The 18,489-nt window shown below is 33.4% G+C and overlaps 1 protein-coding gene across 1 annotated transcript in view; it reads right to left on the bottom strand.

The window, feature by feature from the left end:
- Positions 1-18,489, bottom strand: part of LOC129798175 (mucin-2) — a 68,941-nt gene that overhangs the window by 29,669 nt on the left and 20,783 nt on the right. Inside the window, exon 2 of the mRNA XM_055841184.1 lies at positions 4,819-5,011. Coding sequence (XP_055697159.1) covers positions 4,819-4,894 — 76 coding nt within the window. The 5' untranslated portion in view covers positions 4,895-5,011. The remainder of the gene's footprint in view (positions 1-4,818; positions 5,012-18,489) is intronic.

Below are 18,489 nucleotides of genomic sequence, written 5' to 3'. Positions count from 1 at the left end.
TTACAGGCTGCATAAAAAGTTTGTAGATTGAATATGAAATAATCAAAATATAATTTCAAGACTGTTTTTTTTATTAAAAGTTCTTTTTCGTTAGTTTTTGAATTCTTCAGTGGCATCCGAATCCTCTCTAGGCGCATACCTTGCTATCTGACAAAATATATAATTTCGAATAAATTTAGGTGAATCATGATTAAAAAATAAGTACGTTTTTTTCTTCTTATATAAAACAATATTTATTTAAGCTCGTGAAGTTTCGCTAATATTCGGAAACCATTTGAGCGAAACTGAGCGACATTTTTATCATACTATGATAAAAAGCGTGATGGCGATCACAATTGCTCTTCTGATGGCTATAAAGTCTTATCATTATTTTAATTACAATTGTCTATCACATAACTTTTTTCGAATTTCAAGCTAATAAACGACAAGATAATTTTAATTTTTTTAATCTGGACTTCTTAAAATCGAATAAAAATGATAAATACGATTTTTTGATCTGGATTTTCCGAGAAACTCTGGTTTAGGAAATAAAGCACTGATTAAAGAACTTAGCCACCCCTTGAAGTTACAGTGCAATGGAAAAAGGAATCACAAGGCAATTGCAAGTCAAGAAACGATCATCTCGATCGACAATCGAGTTTTCGCTCTCGACTGAGCTATCAAGTAAGATAAACTGGGGTGGATGGATTTTTCTTCTGCTTTGATGAATGCTGGCAGTAGAAGTCGCTTATATTGTTTTATGTGTGACTATGTGTCTAGCCCCCGATCTCCTAGGCCTCCCCATCTTGCCAAGGTGCTTGTATATTTATCGATGATTGTCGCATAGAGTTATAAATGCTGCATTTAACGTAAAAGTGCCATTGCATGTGAGATGCATTTTGAGCGCGACACATTGCACGACAAGGAGGCAGTCAAGGAGGTCTTCTCCTCCTGCCCATGACCTTCCCCTTGGGTCCCCAGCAGTATCCCATTTGGGATGATTCTTGTGAGAGTGAGATCCGGTGGAATGTGCTCTGGCCATTTCGCGCTTTGATAAATGGTTTCGAGGAATTTTTGCATTTAATGAGGCAATCTGTTTTCTTCACTTCCATCCTCAACTTTTGTATTGTAGCCCCCCAATGTGTTTGTGTGTGCGAAAAACGATGGAGAGATGGTGGAAAAATTATTATTTATTGTAATCTCATGGAGATAGCACAAGGAAGGAAGGTGAGATAACGTATGGGTTCAATTGATGTGCCAACTCCTAGTCCAAAAAAAAAGACACCACACTGTCGCCATGGAGGAAATGAAAAGAAGAAGATCCCATGGAGGTGTTTGGCGCGATAACTGGAAAAAGACCAGGAATTGGTTATAAAGGGGGGGGAGGGGGTTCTGGGTTGGCAAGGGGATCAAAAAAAAAAGATCACACAACTCTCTGTCTGGGAGAAAGATTACAAAAAGTGATTATGCTTTGGCTCTTATAAATTGTCTGATTTAATCACAATGTTTTTTTCCCTGACACTGGAAAAGCATAAAAAAAATGTTACACCAAAGTCATAATCTCGATGCTCCAGGATAATTTATAATGTATTCCACTCATCTGAAACAGGCGCATTGATAATGTTCAGATGTTATGCAGCATATATAAGAAGGAATATCTTGTCTCGTCTTGACCAACCTCATAAAGTGGTCAGTAGCCCTCTCTTACGGAGAGATGAGCACAAGGAATCCGGTCTAGTGTGAGTGCAATTCACTTTTTACCAGACGCACATATTTCCAAGTACATTTTTCACTGATGCATATGCTTCACGCGAAACTCACCTTTCGTGTTTTGCTCACTCAAGCTCTACTTTTTTATTCAACCACCATCCCAAAGAGAGAAAATATCTTCCAATTCGCCTCTATCGACAACATAAATTAACACCGGCTCTCCTATATATAGAATTAAAGCGTGTTTTGCTCTTCTGCTGTATCTCAGTGTTTTAATTTTCAAAATAAGATGAATGGCTAGTGGAAGTTTTCACACAAAACCACAGGTTATGGTCTGTGAGAAATCTCGCAATGGATGTACTAAGGATTGCACGAAGAACAAATTTAGCAATATCTCAAGGAAGATGGATTTTACATGAAGTATACGTTTCCCTTAACTGAGGTGGAATTCTCTTAAAGAGACAAGGTCAAAGGCTGAATCACATTGAGTATAGAATTCTGACCATCACTATCAAAGCTTCACTTATACGGCCTTCAGACGTAAGGGCCTCGACAGACCTGAGGATTAGCCGAGGGACGGCTTAGCGAAATTATATTAGAAATAATGGTTAATCTACATTTCCATCAATTTCCACTAAGTCGTCTCTCGGCTTAAGTCGTAAGTGTGTTTAGGGCTTAAGGGCCTGAATAGGTTCAGGCTGATCTTTGAAAATATTTAGTTTGCAAAATTTTGCAAAAAAAGGACTAGGTGAAGAAATTGTATACAAGGGACAACTAATCTAAGATCGTAATCCTTAACTGAATGACAGATTGGGATAGAGCGGTCTTCAAACTAGAGGTTTAGCCCAGTTCCCGAAGGTTTCAAAGTCCTAAATAGCGAGCAATTTTATTGCTTTTTGAGTACCAAATATGTCATTCATCTTTAATATAATCCAATTCTAATTAAAATTTTTCCAAAAAATGTGATTGATAAGAAATTAGAGCAATTAAGCCATATAGCTAAGCCTTAGGTCTGAAGCCGGTATAGGGGTAAGCGCACTACCTTTCTAAGAGCTTCAGACCACTCAATTTTTTTCTGTGTGCTTAATGGATTTCACCCATGGCCTTTCAGGATATTTTAGGCATTGGATTAGGTATTAAAATATTAATATTATGGGTCAAATTAATTAAAAACGTATTGTAAAAAACGAGTTGCTCGAAGCTCGAGTCATCCGAAGGTAGCGCGCTTTATTGTTTTTTTTTTTCGAAGACAAGAAGTTGATATCTTTCATCGTTTGAGGTAAGGTCCAAGATGATCACAATTTGAAAAAAAGATGATTATGCTTTGAGTTCGATCAGCAAAATTAATGAATTTGTTTACTATCAAGGATTTTGAGATATTCAGGAAGTGGATTAAAAACTCCTTTTACGAATTACACTTATTAAATAAATACAAATTAAATAAATTCTAAATTAGTTATAAACAAAGCCTCATAATTTTGATAGTTTTTATTATTTCCATTTGAAATAGTGATTTTAAAGTGATGTAAAGGAAAGTGATGGTAAGGATTTGCTTTGAATATGGTTTACGAAATGTTAGATTAATATCGTTAATATCTATGATCTTTGAAACTTTGTTTTTTTTCTTCTTTTTTTTAATAATTTAGGCTTCTTACCACGCGCAATAACTTTTGTTTGTAAATATGTTTTTAAAATTTCTTATGAGAATGAGCGAATGACTAGGTCTTGGTTTTATTCACTCTCACTGAAATTTCAAAAATATGTTTACAAATAAAAGTTATTGTGCTCTATGCATAATATTTTGATCAGTGTTGACAACAAGTTTTAATTCAAAGTATTTAATAATTTTTTTCTAATTTTGTTTTGTCGCCAGAGTGTCACTGACATTGGTTCTTCGATATTGACCTCTTTAGATTAATTTTAGAATTTTTATTGGGTTTTCAGACCACCCAAGATGATTCAAAATTAAACTAGAATTATATAGAACTAAAAGCAGATATTCTGCTACGCTACATCAAAGTTAATTTATGCTTCTGCTAGCAAGGAGTCTTTTACTCTCAAATTTTCGGGGTTTCTACCATTGAAGAATACCACAAAATTTATTAATTCAAAAGTTAATAACCGCTTTAGATATTCCTCCTCCAGGTGAAGAATTTATTGCATTCCTATAATAAATGTCTAAAACTATTTTAAACTACTTCATTCAATCCTCATTGTCCACTGATCTTAATTTGGCAAGAACCTACACACTAATAAAATTTAAAAGAAATATTCCAGTCATTAAGCACCAATATTGTGATTCAGAGGGGATATCGTAAAAAAAGAAGAACAATAAAATACAAGACTGAGGTTCATGGCTGAAGAATTCCAAAACATTTTAAAGATATTCCACAACTATTAATCGATTTAGTGCCATTTTCCTCGATACACCGAACAAAGTTATCTCATAAATTTAGCAAAATGTATATAGAAAGAAAAGTGTGAGAATTTTATTGGGGTTATTAACTTTATGTTCAACATTACACTTTAATTGCTTTCCTGGTGAAGCACTGCCTAATAGGTTCTTCAAAAGATTTTGCATTAAACTTTCCCTTGAAATAATTCATTTCTGATTGAGTGATGAAAATTTTATGCTATTGCATAAAATAAATCGATATGACTTTGTATAAACGAAGCCTCTTTTGTGCTCTTTTTATGGCTTAATTGAATTTCTTCAGCAAAATTTTGATCAAAAGAATATACTTTGCTGTTGCTGCTTGAGAAGCTTTCGTCGAGCTTTAAGAGGTTTTTTTTGTTATAGAAAAAGCACTAAGTTTTGAAGTAGTTATTGAAATTTAATGAACCTTGTAAAAGCAAGGGTAATCGATACTTAAAATACTTAAATTTATACCTTTATCGTAACATTATGTAAGGGAGAAATATTCAAATAGCTGGAAGGGAGACCAAAAATCAATGGATTATTGCTGTACATAGCATTGTTGTACATAATATCAGATATTTTTCTCACATGGTAACAAAAAAAAGTAAGTTCTTCGATCATACGAAAAGTTTTCCATGTGCTTTTCCATGAATTTCTTGGAGGAAATAAATTGAAAAACATGACAAACTACCTCTAGAGGAGAGACTCACCTTGTGCTGAGGCCATTCTCATGAGAACCAAGGTGAAGATGGTACACAGGGTGAATTTAAGCAGTGGAGGCGCCATATCTTCGGTGTTCTGTCGCAATTACCCTGGGAACGTGCTGGGAAGGTGAAAAGTGTCCCTGGGTGAGAGGGAAATCCTTGTTTGTGTGTTTTCAGGCCACCGCCAATTTCGAGTGTTCTACAAATAAATTACAAGAAAAAAAGGCATGTTTTGTAAATACAGACCATTTAAATGAGTTTGCAGACTTATTTTCATGCTGTTTTGTCATTGTGAGTTTTCATTTAAATTATAAGGTGAAATGTGTCACATTTAGAGAAAAAATATGTATATACAGAATGTGCCAAAATTATCCGAACGTGAGATAAAATTCTCAGTAAGAAGCAAAAGAACGTAGCGAGGATGTTACCAAGATAGTATTAATCCAAAATATATTACCAGAGATAAAGAAAATAAAATTAATTGTAGAACCTTTAATTTTAGTTTTTTTATCATAAAATATTACTGCTTTTCTGCAGTTAAGATCTTCCAGACAAAGAAGGTCATTGGAAGGTCATTGTAAAGACACACGTTGGCAGATAAATACAATTACAATACAATTCAATTTCGATGCAAAATAGTCTCGTGTAAATGAGCTTTAACTGGATAAATTGTCTCATTACAAAGTAAGAAAAATTTATAAAGTTTAATTCAATTTTTCAAAATGTTGTATTTTATTATCAGGATGTACTATAAGATTGTTATGAAAAAAAATGATAACTTTTAATTTTGACGCATTGAAAATGTTTTTTGTAATGATTCTGAAATTACTGTGGATGACAGAGGAAATTTTCAAATAAAAAAAGAAATGCTGTAGTTTTAAAAACATTTGAATTCATATTAATTTCTTGAAAAATTGAGGCTGATTTATGTTTTGGTGACATACCTAGGGGAAGGAAATCATCTGTGTTTAGCGATATTTCGAAGGATTATCAAAACTGTGATCGGCAGAGGAAGGTCTTCAGGCTTTGTACATATTCTGGCTTTGAACATTTCATATTTTCCCCATATTCCTTTAATAAATTACACTTATTTTTTTTAGGAAATGCGTGACTTAATACGAGTTATTAAAATTTATTGCCAAAGGTCGGATTCATTAAAAGAATATGGCAAAAATGAAATGTTCGAAGCTAGAGTGTGACCGAAATCTCAGACTTCTCCTGGCGAGGATGGTGAATTTCATCAATTGAAATCATTGAGAACAATCTGAAAAGCTCAAAGTGGATTTGGACGTGGAGCAGCTACAATTTGAGCCCACTTTCTTTGTTCTTGGAAGCACAACATTTGACCTCCAAGCTGCATTAGAAGGATTCTATTAATACCTTTTCTTCTCTATCCAATTCCAGGTTTGTCCCCATCAATAATGAGGCACTTATGACTCCATTACTTGGAATTTTTCTTTATTTTAGACACTTTATACAATTACAGGTTAGTCCCATATTTGTGGAAGCCTTTAGACACTCTATCAATTGAAAATTGGTTGAAATTCTTTATCTGATACATTCTGTGTCATTTACAGGTAACAGTTAGTTTATCCGCATACTGCGCAAGTTTTATAGTTTTAATATCTTGCACTATTTCAGATTAAAAATTGGCAGAATCAGAAACAATTATTCTGTACTGCAACTGAAAGGTCTATTTCGTAGAATTGAAAATTTAATGCTTGTTAGAAAAACTGCCCGCGAATTTGAAATTTCCCGGACAAGTGCATCCTGAGCTGTCGGAAAAAATATCACAAGAGATCAAAGAACATGAAGGGAGCCCGTGTTTTTTGATAAGATAGTCAAGGGAGAGATTGTGGATTTATTCCTGGCACGGATTTTGAGTGAAAACTTCTCACAACGGTGCAATAATCAGGCCTTCCGAACAAAAGAAAGTATTAGAAATAAAGAAAAACAGCCAAATAGGGTAAATTTCCTAATTCAAAACCATTTCCAGACGCTTTAACTTTGACAGAAGATTCAACACATTAAGTTCATATTTTTTTCTGAAGATAATTACATAAATTTGCTCCTTGTCTCTTCTAGAATGTTACTGTTTAGTGAAAATTCTTTAGGTATAATTTAAAAACCTCTTAAATACAAGAAAATACGCGAGCGTAAAATACTTCTATTGGAAACAAATTAATCTAAATGGAGACAAGGGAAATTTTCTAATTGGAGACAAACAGTGTAAGTGAAACCGCGACGAAAGGCTTCCAAATTCCAAAACTTTGTTGAGTTGCTCTTGAGTGCAGGATTTGTTCTTATTCCTGTTTTTTCTCCTTTCCCATCTAAAACAATAAGAAAATCTCTTCAAAAAAAAATCATATTTTCCGGGGTTTCCTATTGAAGCATTTGCACACACTTCAGAAAAACCCTTTTTGTTCACGAAATAGGTAAATATTTCATTTGAAAACTTCACGTATCGTTAACAATAAAGATAAGCACTTAATTTGACTAAAATTAGCCAGAAATATGACATAAATATTAAACAAAACGAATAAACAACAGTCACTTTATTATGTTTTTCATTGGAAAACATGGTCAATCGATGAAAAATACGATGGTGAAAAGGTACACTTTTAATTTTTCTGAGAAATTAACAAATTAAAATTTGTGAATATAAATGGATTTTCGCTTTATTTGGAGCAAAATTAACTAAATAATGTAACTGTGGTATAGAAAATATATAAATATAATAATAATTTATATGTACTAAATAATAATAATGTACTAAATAATATATAATAGGGCCAATCCATCTCAAAACGACCGAAAAAATCGCAAATCGAGGGGTCATGGTCTTAGATGTTTTTGAATTTTACATATGTTAAAGTACACGATAAAATAATATACCCCTATTTTTTTTTCGTCCGAAAAAAAATCCTGGCCGGAGATACATGGCGTCAAAGATGGAGCCTCGCGCTTCATTCCTCAATTGCGATTTTTAGCAAATATTTTAAAATGCTCTATTTCGGGAACGGGTTGAGATTTCTTCTTACTCTTTTTTTTTTATTTGAAAGATAATTTTATACTCTTTAAAACGATATACTTGATTTTGCATTATCTGCTTTAATTTTTTTGTAACGGTCTTTTAAAAAATTTTTGAAAAAATTTAAAAAATAATTTTTCTCAAAAACCCCATTCTCAAAAATTTTGATTTTTTTACTGTTGATCAGTAACATTGAGTACTATATTCCCTGAAAAGGCGAGCTTCCACTTTTGCACTTACTTTTTTTTTTTTAAATATTTGAAAAATTACCATATTTTCAAAATTAAAAATAACCAGCTAAACTCAAAATTTTGAGTTCAACTTTTCAGGGAATATAGTACTCCACAATGCTTATAAACAACCAAAAAATAAAAATTTTTCGAAATCAAGTTTTTGAAAAAAAAAAATTTTTTTTGAGTTTTAAATAAAAATGTCTTTTATTGACAAAAATCAAACTTTAAGATACATTTGACACATGTGTCAATATGTAGATTTTTTTTAAACGGAATTTCAAAAAAAAATTTTTCTTTTATTTTTTCAAAAATAATCAAAAAAAATTTCCAAAAAAATTTTTTTTGAAAAACTAAAAGAAAACAAAAAAACATAATTAGTACATGTGTTTAATATGATTTAAAGGCTTATTTTTGTCAATAAAAGACATTTTTATTTAAAACTCAAAAAAAAATTTTTTTTCAAAAACTTGATTTCGAGAAATTTTGATTTTTTGGCTGTTTATAAGTATTGTGGAGTACTATATTCCCTGAAAAGTTGAACTCAAAATTTTGAGTTTAGCTGGTTATTTTTAATTTTGAAAATATGGTAATTTTTCAAATATTTTTAAAAAAAAGTAAGTGCAAAAGTGGAAGCTCGCCTTTTCAGGGAATATAGTACTCAATGTTACTGATCAACAGTAAAAAAATCAAAATTTTTGAGAATGGGGTTTTTGAGAAAAATTAATTTTTAAATTTTTTCAAAATCTTTTTAAAAGACCGTTACAAAAAACTTAAGCAGCTAATGCAAAATCAAGTATATAGTTTTAAAGAGTATAAAATTATCTTTCAAATAAAAAAAAGAGTAAGAAGAAATCTCAACCCGTTCCCGAAATAGAGCATTTTAAAATATTTGCTAAAAATCGCAATTGAGGAATGAAGCGCGAGGCGCCATCTTTGACGCCATGTATCTCCGGCCAGGATTTTTTTTCGGACGAAAAAAAAATAGGGGTATATTATTTTATCGTGTACTTTAACATATGTAAAATTCAAAAACATCTAAGACCATGAAGGGTACCCCTATGGTCGTCTTGAGATGGATTGGCCCAATAATATAAATTATTTAGTACTGTATTTATCATGAAAACAGTGACGTTTCCATTTGGAGTAGCGAAAAATTTTCATTTGGAGCAGGTTTTGAATTAACTTAGTTTACCCTAGCTAAGTTTATTTTAAGGCAATATAAAAATATAAATATTAGGGGAAAGCGCCGCTATCTTCGGACGAATCAAGCTTCGGACAATTCATTGTTTTCTCTATGTTCCTTATGGATTTCACCCATTGCTCTTTTCTGAAAATCGGAGGCATTGCTCTAGCTATTTAAATATAATACTATAATGGGACAAATTCATTTAAAACAAATTGAAAAAAACTGAATTGTTCGGAGCATAGATCGTCCGAAGGTAGCGCATTTTCCCCTAAGTTGGTAGACCAGAAGAACTGCTTGAATTTATTCTTGTTTGTACATATAAAGGAAAATAGGGAATATATGTTTTTATTTTATAGTTCTTAAAGTTATAATTATTAATTACCAACAGATTTTAAATATTAATTTAATAAGATTTAAAATAGTCGAATGTTCAAGGAATTGTGTTAGTAATTTAAAATCGAGCTGATTTATTAAAATTAATCAATTGGGAACAGCCCGAATTTAGAATAAACAATATTCCATTGCTATAATGTTAATCTACCTAATTCCATTCAAAATTCCAATAAATAGAGAATTATGGGAAATAGATAGACTCTTTAAATCTTATGCACAAGTGATATTTGATGTTTAATGTCTTTAATATTGAGAACTTCCTGCTTCAATCACATCGTGATTTGTGAGCAAATTAGCTAGTTCCAAAATGTTGCATAAGTGCCTGTTCTTGCAACATATAAATTTTTTTTGGTAGGGAAAAAGACATATTATCATCAACCCACACGTTCAACCAGCAAAATGCCAAACTTGATGGCAAAAACATGGGATGAATCCCCATCAATTGCATATCCCAAAAGGCAATTTATTGAAGGAATGGGTGTCGATTCGCTCTGGTGATTTTTGATGAAAAATCATTTTGATTAGATGAATTAATGTCGCGGTCCATGAAGTGGCAGCCACGACATGATACAGCCAGATTCCATGGCAAATGTTTAATTTATTGCATGTTGCTAAAGCATCAAAGTTGATTCATTGATTCAATTTTTTTGGGTCATTTATGGAACTGAAAATAATTACTGGGGGGAGTGAGATAGTTTGTTGTTTGTTTGCTTTCGATGAGACTTTTTGTGATTTAATCAATCCTCTTCGATCACCAAATTAATGTCACATTTTTCACATTGAACATCATCATCAAATTTAAGTAGTATCCAATAACAACCAAAGTCAGACAAACATCAACAAAAGAAACAGAATTGAATTTTTTTCCATTGAAAAAAAAAAAAGAATTTGATGGCTAGAGCTAAAGGTGGTAAACCGATTTAGTTTTTTTTTTAACAAAGCCAATCTCGTACCTTTTTACACATGGTATAATTGACTTGTCATAAAAGTTATTTGCATTGGTACGCAAAGTATCCAAACAGCGAGAATTAAATTACTATGACTGACAATGTAGTCACATGCAATTCTCTCTATTTGCCATTTATTTAAATTTCATGAAAATAATATTAATATAAAAAATTGGATTGCAACGCACCCTATTTAAATCCAATCCCACAACATCAAAGTCCTGGCATGTAATTTGAAAGACGAGATTGCAAAAGAATTCACTATTGTTGAGTCTTTTTTCCAAAGGGGATGTTTGAATAGACAAATAAATTTTTCATTTTATATAAATCATTGTTATGCACTCCTGTGGTGTTGTAGGTAAAAAACAACTATAGTTTTATAAGAATATTCTGGTGCAATGAAGAAAAAAGATGAATATTTTTGTCAGAATGAAAACATAGTGGAGAGCAGGGCTACAAGAAACAGGGTCATTTTTAGCAAGTATTAAAAATACTTTAAAAATCCCACTCACATTCTACTTGAATGAAATTATAGTTGTATATCAACTATTTTTATACACTTTCGTTTTCTTTTAATGTTTTATTGAATAGACAACACATTATAAAATTAATTTTTGGCATCAGAATCATTAAAATAAATGACTTAACAATTAAAAAAAATGTTTTATAATTTTTGAATATTTCTAGAATGATCACTTTTTGCTTTAAGCATAAACAATAACCCAGGCTGTAGAAAAATCCATTATTTTTTATGTAGAAACTTTGTCATCAATTTTAGTACATCTATCAAAACTAAAAATCGTGTCTAGAATTAATTATTCTAACAACGGTTAACCGGTTTCGAAAAACCAGTTAACTATCCTATTCTGGAGACGGTTTTAAAATCGGTTTTAGATCCGATTCCGTCCCTTTACGGAAATTTTAAAATTTCTCTTAAGCTTAAATTTATTTCTTGAAAATCAAGACACAATGCAAAATATTTTCTTGGAACACAAGAAAGTCACAAGATAGTTCTATTAGCTGAGTTGGTGGTATAAGTGTAAAATCGGCAGTAACTAAAACTAGTAGTCTGTTCTAAAATTATAGTCTCAAAATAATAAAACAATATGTACTAATTAGTAATTATAATTAGTAAAACTAGAAATTAATATGAAATGAAGATTCTAGAATCATTAAAGTAAGTAGACCAAAATATAAATATTATATCAGCCGACATCGTTACAGTAACCAACTTAGTTTGCTTCTGTACTAAAAAGTTAATTTTTCTTAATTTGAATTTATTGATAACCAATAACCAATAGGGCATGCCCTCTTACATGAAAATTGTACAGAATAAAAGAATAAAAATTAGAACAAAAGAGAAGAAACGAAATACAAATGAATAACAGAAATTAATTGAAAAGAAAAACAAAACAAAATGAGGTCAAAAATCACTCAATCAATGACGCAAAGCGATTCAAAAGCTCCCGCTTACGAGTTCGTGGGAGTTCATTCCAAAAAATGACTCCCCCAACGAATAAAGAACAGCGCAAGATGCGACCCACCGATCTCGGAATGAGCAGACACGAAGACCTCTCGGACGGCCCGCGCTCAATCAGCCCCGCAAGATATGCCGGTCGACCTGTCCACAACAGGCGACAGATAAACTCAACAGCCCGAAACTGAAGGTGGTCCAGGAATGGCCGTCCCAGAATCCTGGCGGCCCAAGAGGTGACATGATCAAAGCGACCAAGGTCAAATACATACCTTACAAGGGAGTTAAATGCTCTCTTCAGCATTTTTAAAGAAGTCTTGTCAGTGCCAAAAAAAAGTTCCGCCCCATACATGAAGTGTGGAACGAGCAAAGCTCTAGCCAAAAGTAGGCGAGTCTCGACCGGGGTAAAGGACTGGAATCGACGCAGAGTCCGAAGACCATAATAAACCCTCCTACACACCTCAGAAAAATGATTACTCCACGTGAGAGTATCATTAAATAATACCCCAAGATTCTTCACAGAATCAGTGAAAGGAATCACCTCATCTAGCAGAACAATAGGAGGTACAGCGGGGCACCGAAAACGACTATGAATGACAATAGCCTGCGACTTTTTAGGGTTTAATACAAGGCCATTATCAGACGACCATCCAGAGATTCTACAAAGGTCATCATTTAAAGCATCAGAACAGAATTCCGGATACCCATAGTCGCCAAAGCAGTAAATCTGAAGATCGTCTGCGTAGAGGTGATACGAGGAGTATAGGAGTTTTAAAGGAAGGTCGTTAATAAATAAAGAGAATAATATAGGACCCAAAATTGAACCCTGAGGCACCCCCGCGCTACGCGTCAATGGTAAGGAAAGTGATTCCCCAGACCTAACAACCTGAGAGCGGTTTCCAAGGTATGAGGCGATCATAGACACTGCCGTGTCAGTAAAACCGAAATAATATCGAAGCTTATCGAGCAGTAGCCCATGAGGAATCGAGTCGAACGCCTTCGAGAAGTCCAATAAAATTAAAATTGCAAACATGTCATTATCCAGACCAACCGCGATGTCATGCTGGATCTTGAGAAGGGCTGTCGTGGTGCTGTGACCCTTTCTGAAGCCAGACTGGAAACTACACAATAGCTGATTTTGTTCTAGATACGACTGCATCTGGTCGAGAAGAAGCATCTCCAAAGGCTTCGACAACGCGGGTAGGATACTAATAGGTCTGTAGTCCGAGGGATCAGAGGGAGAGGCAACCTTTGGGATCGGAGTGACCATGGCAAGCTTCCAATCATCCGGAAAGCAAGAGCTAGTGATTGAGAAATTATATAAATCTGTAAGATGAGGCAGCAACACAGGGAGCAGAAGGCGGATAAACTCAATAGAGAATCCATCAACTCCAGCAGCATTCGATTTCACGCTATCAACGGCCAGCAAGACATCACCGGGAGTAACACAGGCAAAGCCGAAGCCACACTGCAGTGGGCCAGGCGGACCTGATTGAGGCTCCGGAACAGAAACAAAGGATGTAGTGCAGAAAAAAGAGTTGAGAACATTGGGATCGAATGCGCAAGTACCGACATTGTCCCGCTCCGCTATTCCCATACGATTAATATTTCGCCATAGAGTGCGCGAGTCAAGATTAGGGTAAAGCTGAGACTGAAAGTACCCAGTTTTAGCCTCCCGAATCAGAGACACTACCCTGTTTCTGAGATTTTTAAATTCAGCGTGGTCCGCCTCAAGACCAGTTCTCTTCCACCTCCCATACGCGCCGTCGCGGGCACGCATAGCCGCAAGAATATCAGGCCTCATCCAGGGAGTCTCAGGATCGCGAACCAACACCCTCCTGCGAGGAACCCAAGTCTCGAATAACGATCCCAGTATGGAATTCAAGTAGAAAACCCTCTCATTAACCGTTGGGAAAGTATTCAGAACACTCCAGTCGTACTCCTCAGCTGCCGCGAGAAGAGCCGGAGAGTCAACATTTTTCAGAGCTTTAACAACGCGATATGAATTCCCCCGCCTTTTCGGTGAGAAACACAGCGTAGCATATATAAGGTCATGGTCCGATAACAAAGGCAGCGTTTCCTGACCGAAGGACCTCAGACGACCAACACAATCCTCAGGAGTGATGAGAAGATCAAGAAGGGAGCCCTGTCGTGTAGCATTGTAATGCACAGAATACAGATTAGATGAATACAAGAAACTCCTGAAGGAGCGAGCAACTGGAGAATGAGACAACAAATTAATATTGAAATCCCCCGTCAGGAGAAAGAAATCATGACTCATGAGTGCCTCAATGTGAGAAACAAGGGGGTCGAAAGAAGTAACAGTTTCTTACAATAGATATAGTGATTTTATACTACATTTTTGTATGAATTTTTTACGTATTTTATTACAAGAAAAAAACTTAATAAAAGGTCTGACTTTTTGTCAGAACAAACTTTAAGAACTCTGTGTAGGGGAAAGTGTGCATGATTCGTATGATCCCAAGCTTCGTAATGACTCATTTTTTCTTGTGTTTCTCAATGTGACATCTATATTTCAAAAACTAGGGGAAAAGCCCAGTTTCTAAAATATATTGCAGGGTCACATTTATTCAGAAATATAGGACACATTTAGTCATTACCAAGCTTGGGAACGTACGAAGCATAGGTACTTTCCCCTAGTCAGTTAAGATAGATGGCTTTTCAATTGAAATAGCTCTTTATTCAGAAACACATAAACACATAAAAACATTCTGTCTTTCATTCTTAGTTTTTATTTTTATTTATTTACTTATTTATTTTATTCTTTATTATTTTGTTTTAAATTGTTTTGAGAATCACTTTCAAAAGGTCAAACGAAAAGTCTATCACACAATTGATATAGAATAGAACCAATATTATTTTCATCTATAATGTGGCCCTGACTTCCCCTAGTATTTTTTTATGAAAAGATATTTTCAAGTACCCATACCTCATAGATTGTTTGGAATCATATCTACGGATTTTTCTAAAATCGTATTATAAAGAGCTTTTTGAAAAGTGTTATTTTATTTTGAAGTTAGGTAATCAACTTTAACAATCTCTGAAGATGCACCTGTCAATGTGACCTTCACTGCACTTCACGGGAAAAAAAGAATTAATAATAAATCGATTGAAGAAATGGATTTTTAATGTACTTATAAAACCAGTGATTAATCATGTGATAAATCAGTGCGTCTATAGTTATTTCCTCCAGCTTTAGTCCTGCCGATTGTGGCAATTGAATGGCATGCAAGGTATTAATGAAGAGATACATGAGGTAAACAATGTGGAACCTTCTTGGAGAATCTCAGAAGGTCGCTATAAAAGTTACATGGATCACCAGGTTGGATGGAGAGGGCAAGAAACCGATGACTCACGATGACATCCAACATCTATCAGGGCCTGTAATCTCTTTTTACGCACTATTGCAAGGTGGAATTGAGAAGGGATTTCTTTGGACAACAAAACGATGTTACCGTCCAATTGGTGCGTTCTTATTGCACCAAAGCGACAAGTACCCACCATTGTACTATTATATGCCTGTAAACTGTCGTTTTTGTATCCATTTTACAAGAGAGTCGCCAGAAGGTGGATGATGGTGACTCCACTCAAATGCCAATCTCATCTTCGTGGGGAGTGCAATTTTTTGCGTGTTTCTATGAGTCCCCAGAGTCCAAGGGAAAAAAATTAATCGTGATACACTACAGGAGAGATATACTAAAAAACATATGGGGCATTCTTCTCGTGCTTTTGCAGAAAAATCCCAAGTTATATTTACACTGAGACAAAAAGTTAATCTACAATTTGTATATAGGGGAAAGCGGGGATATTTCAGGTATGAATGTCTTCGCATTAATATTAATGTAATGAACGATAAAAAACAAAGACCACCTCTACAACAAAATAGAAAAACAAAATATGAAATATGTTTGTTCTTTTGCTAATCTTAAATACTTTATTATAAAGATAAATAATAACTGGTCAATATTCCGTTTAATTGGTCAGTAAATAATTGAAAAATATGATTCTAAAATGCAATCAAAATCTAGAGTAGAATAGGGTGATTTGTCTAAAGCGAGGCAGTTTGGAAAGTTGGGCAAGGCAGTGTGGAAGTGAGACACCTCCTTAAAAACTTGATAATAAATCAATTAAATATTTCAATTTTCGATAAAAATATTATAAAACCTAATTTTGTGATTATTTAAGAAGTTAAAAATGCAAAAGTCGTTGTTAAACAATCAAATAGTGACTTGGAAGACGAATATAAAAATTTATTGCATGCGTGATATTCATAAACTTGACACAGTAGTTGTCATTTTCTCTGTTTCTAATGGAAGTTGCTAGGAAAATATCAAAGTGTTTTGTTTGATTTTTCGTCATAATTTGTGGAATATTGTTAAGTCCGCAGTGAAAATCGAAGGACATACATCCATTTAAAAAGTGAATAAAAAATATTTGTGAAATATTACATTTAAAAAGGATAGAAAAGTGATTTAATTTCGCGTTGCTTTCAAAACAAGTTTTATGAATTGGACAAGTTGATTTTGGAATGAATTTAGTGGTTTTGTGCAGTGAAATCATGTTAACAAGGAAGACAAAGATCCTTAAGTATCCGGAGAAATAGTTGCAACAGCAGTTTGCAGCTGGTAAGGAGAAAATCTCCTGGAAAAGGCTGCAAAGATTTCCAGATTCCGAAGACCACTTTTTCTGACAGAGGTGGTAGTAAATATCGCAAAAACACCTGGAGAAAGACAAAGAGGAGCCTCTACAGAATTCCAAAAGCAAGTAGAAAAGGACCTGGCCGGATGAGGAATCCAAATCTGCTAAGAAGTTGCATCCGCTTTAAAGGTATAACCAAGGGGGTGACATTACCTTTAAAAAAAATGTGACCGGTTTTAGTGTAAATTTTCCCTGTTTTCGTACACATTTCACAAGATATCTCCAAAACTACGTAGGTTGCCAATTTGTAGTTTTCGGTTGCCCATTTAGTATTAAGTTGGCTTTTATTTCGTATTTATATTTTTTGATAATTCATTCTACACTGACAGAAAACAGCTAATAAACCCAATAGTTTTATCGGCACGCTAGAAACATATGGGAAACATAGGAAATATCATGTTTCTGGCCATAACTACTGGACAGCGCGAGGCGTCTGTGAAATTTAAAGAACCTCTTTTTGGTTGGACGTCCAGGAAGTTCTTGGTAATTAGCGTTCCTCAACTGTTACCCGGACATAAAGGTGGGATTAGCACAACCATCCAATGTGCAAGTATACACAGAAAACCCTCAACATTTGATTTTCTACATATTTCGTATAATATTTTGTCATTAATATCACTATGTCCAACTTTCCAAAAATTTTTGTCCCGCTTTCCAAAATTTTGTCCATCTATTCAAAATGTGTTGTTTTTTAATTTGATGGAATATTCCAATTATTTTTTTGAAATATCTATTAAAAACTATTAAGATTCTGGTAGAATATTTCACAAGCAATGTCATGATGTAAAGAAAATAAAAAAAAATATATATATATATATATATATATATTCGGCTTAAAAATGCATTTGAAATTGAACTTTTTCTTAAGTGTCTCAGTGTCTCCCTTTCGACAATCCACCCTACAAATTTTATTTTCGCTTTGCTAGACTTATTTTGACTATGTTATTCTTCTCAAAGTTCTAAATTAATTTTTTATATTATTTTTCTACGGATTTTTACTGACTTAAACATAATAAACAAAATTTTTGTGTTAAAAATATTTAAATTTTATCGTTTTATTTGTATTACTGTCCATGCATTATACGTTTTACACCGAGGTTTAAAGTGAATTATTTTAGTGAATAATTGAAGTGAATTATTTTTAGTAATTCTGAAGTGAATTATTTTTACTGGACTTTAATTTAAAACAAAAAAGAGAGTATTAATTTTAATCCAGAAATCAATTAAAATTACGAATGGCAAATTAATAATAGACTGGACTTGCAGAAATTCTATATCAAAATTTATCTTGATTAGTAAAATTTTCTAACAGATTTTTTAACCTATTTACCTGACTACCTAAAGTTATTTTTTTTCTTATGAAAGTAGAAGGTTGAAGAAATCTAGGATATTTTTTTGCAAATCGCCAGCTATTTGCTATTAGTAAATATTTAAGATTAAAAATGGCGAATTTTTAAATTCAAAAATTTATAATTGATTTTATTTATTTTTTATACGTCTAATTCTTTTTAAGCAAATCCCCTTTGGCAATAAAAACTACAATACTCATACGTAATATTTTTCATTAAAGCGAAAAATATTATTCATTGGTATTGTCAGAAAAGTTACTTAAATTTTTGGGCTATTTTTGTCCCTATCGTTCATAGAAGCACAGAATAAATCGAATCAGACTCTGTTAGACTTTCCAAGGTTAG

Source organism: Phlebotomus papatasi, chromosome 1 (assembly GCF_024763615.1).
Source record: "Phlebotomus papatasi isolate M1 chromosome 1, Ppap_2.1, whole genome shotgun sequence".
NCBI lineage: Eukaryota > Metazoa > Arthropoda > Insecta > Diptera > Psychodidae > Phlebotomus > Phlebotomus papatasi.
Note: the sequence above shows the minus strand (reverse complement) of the source record. Positions and strands in the feature narration are given on the sequence as shown.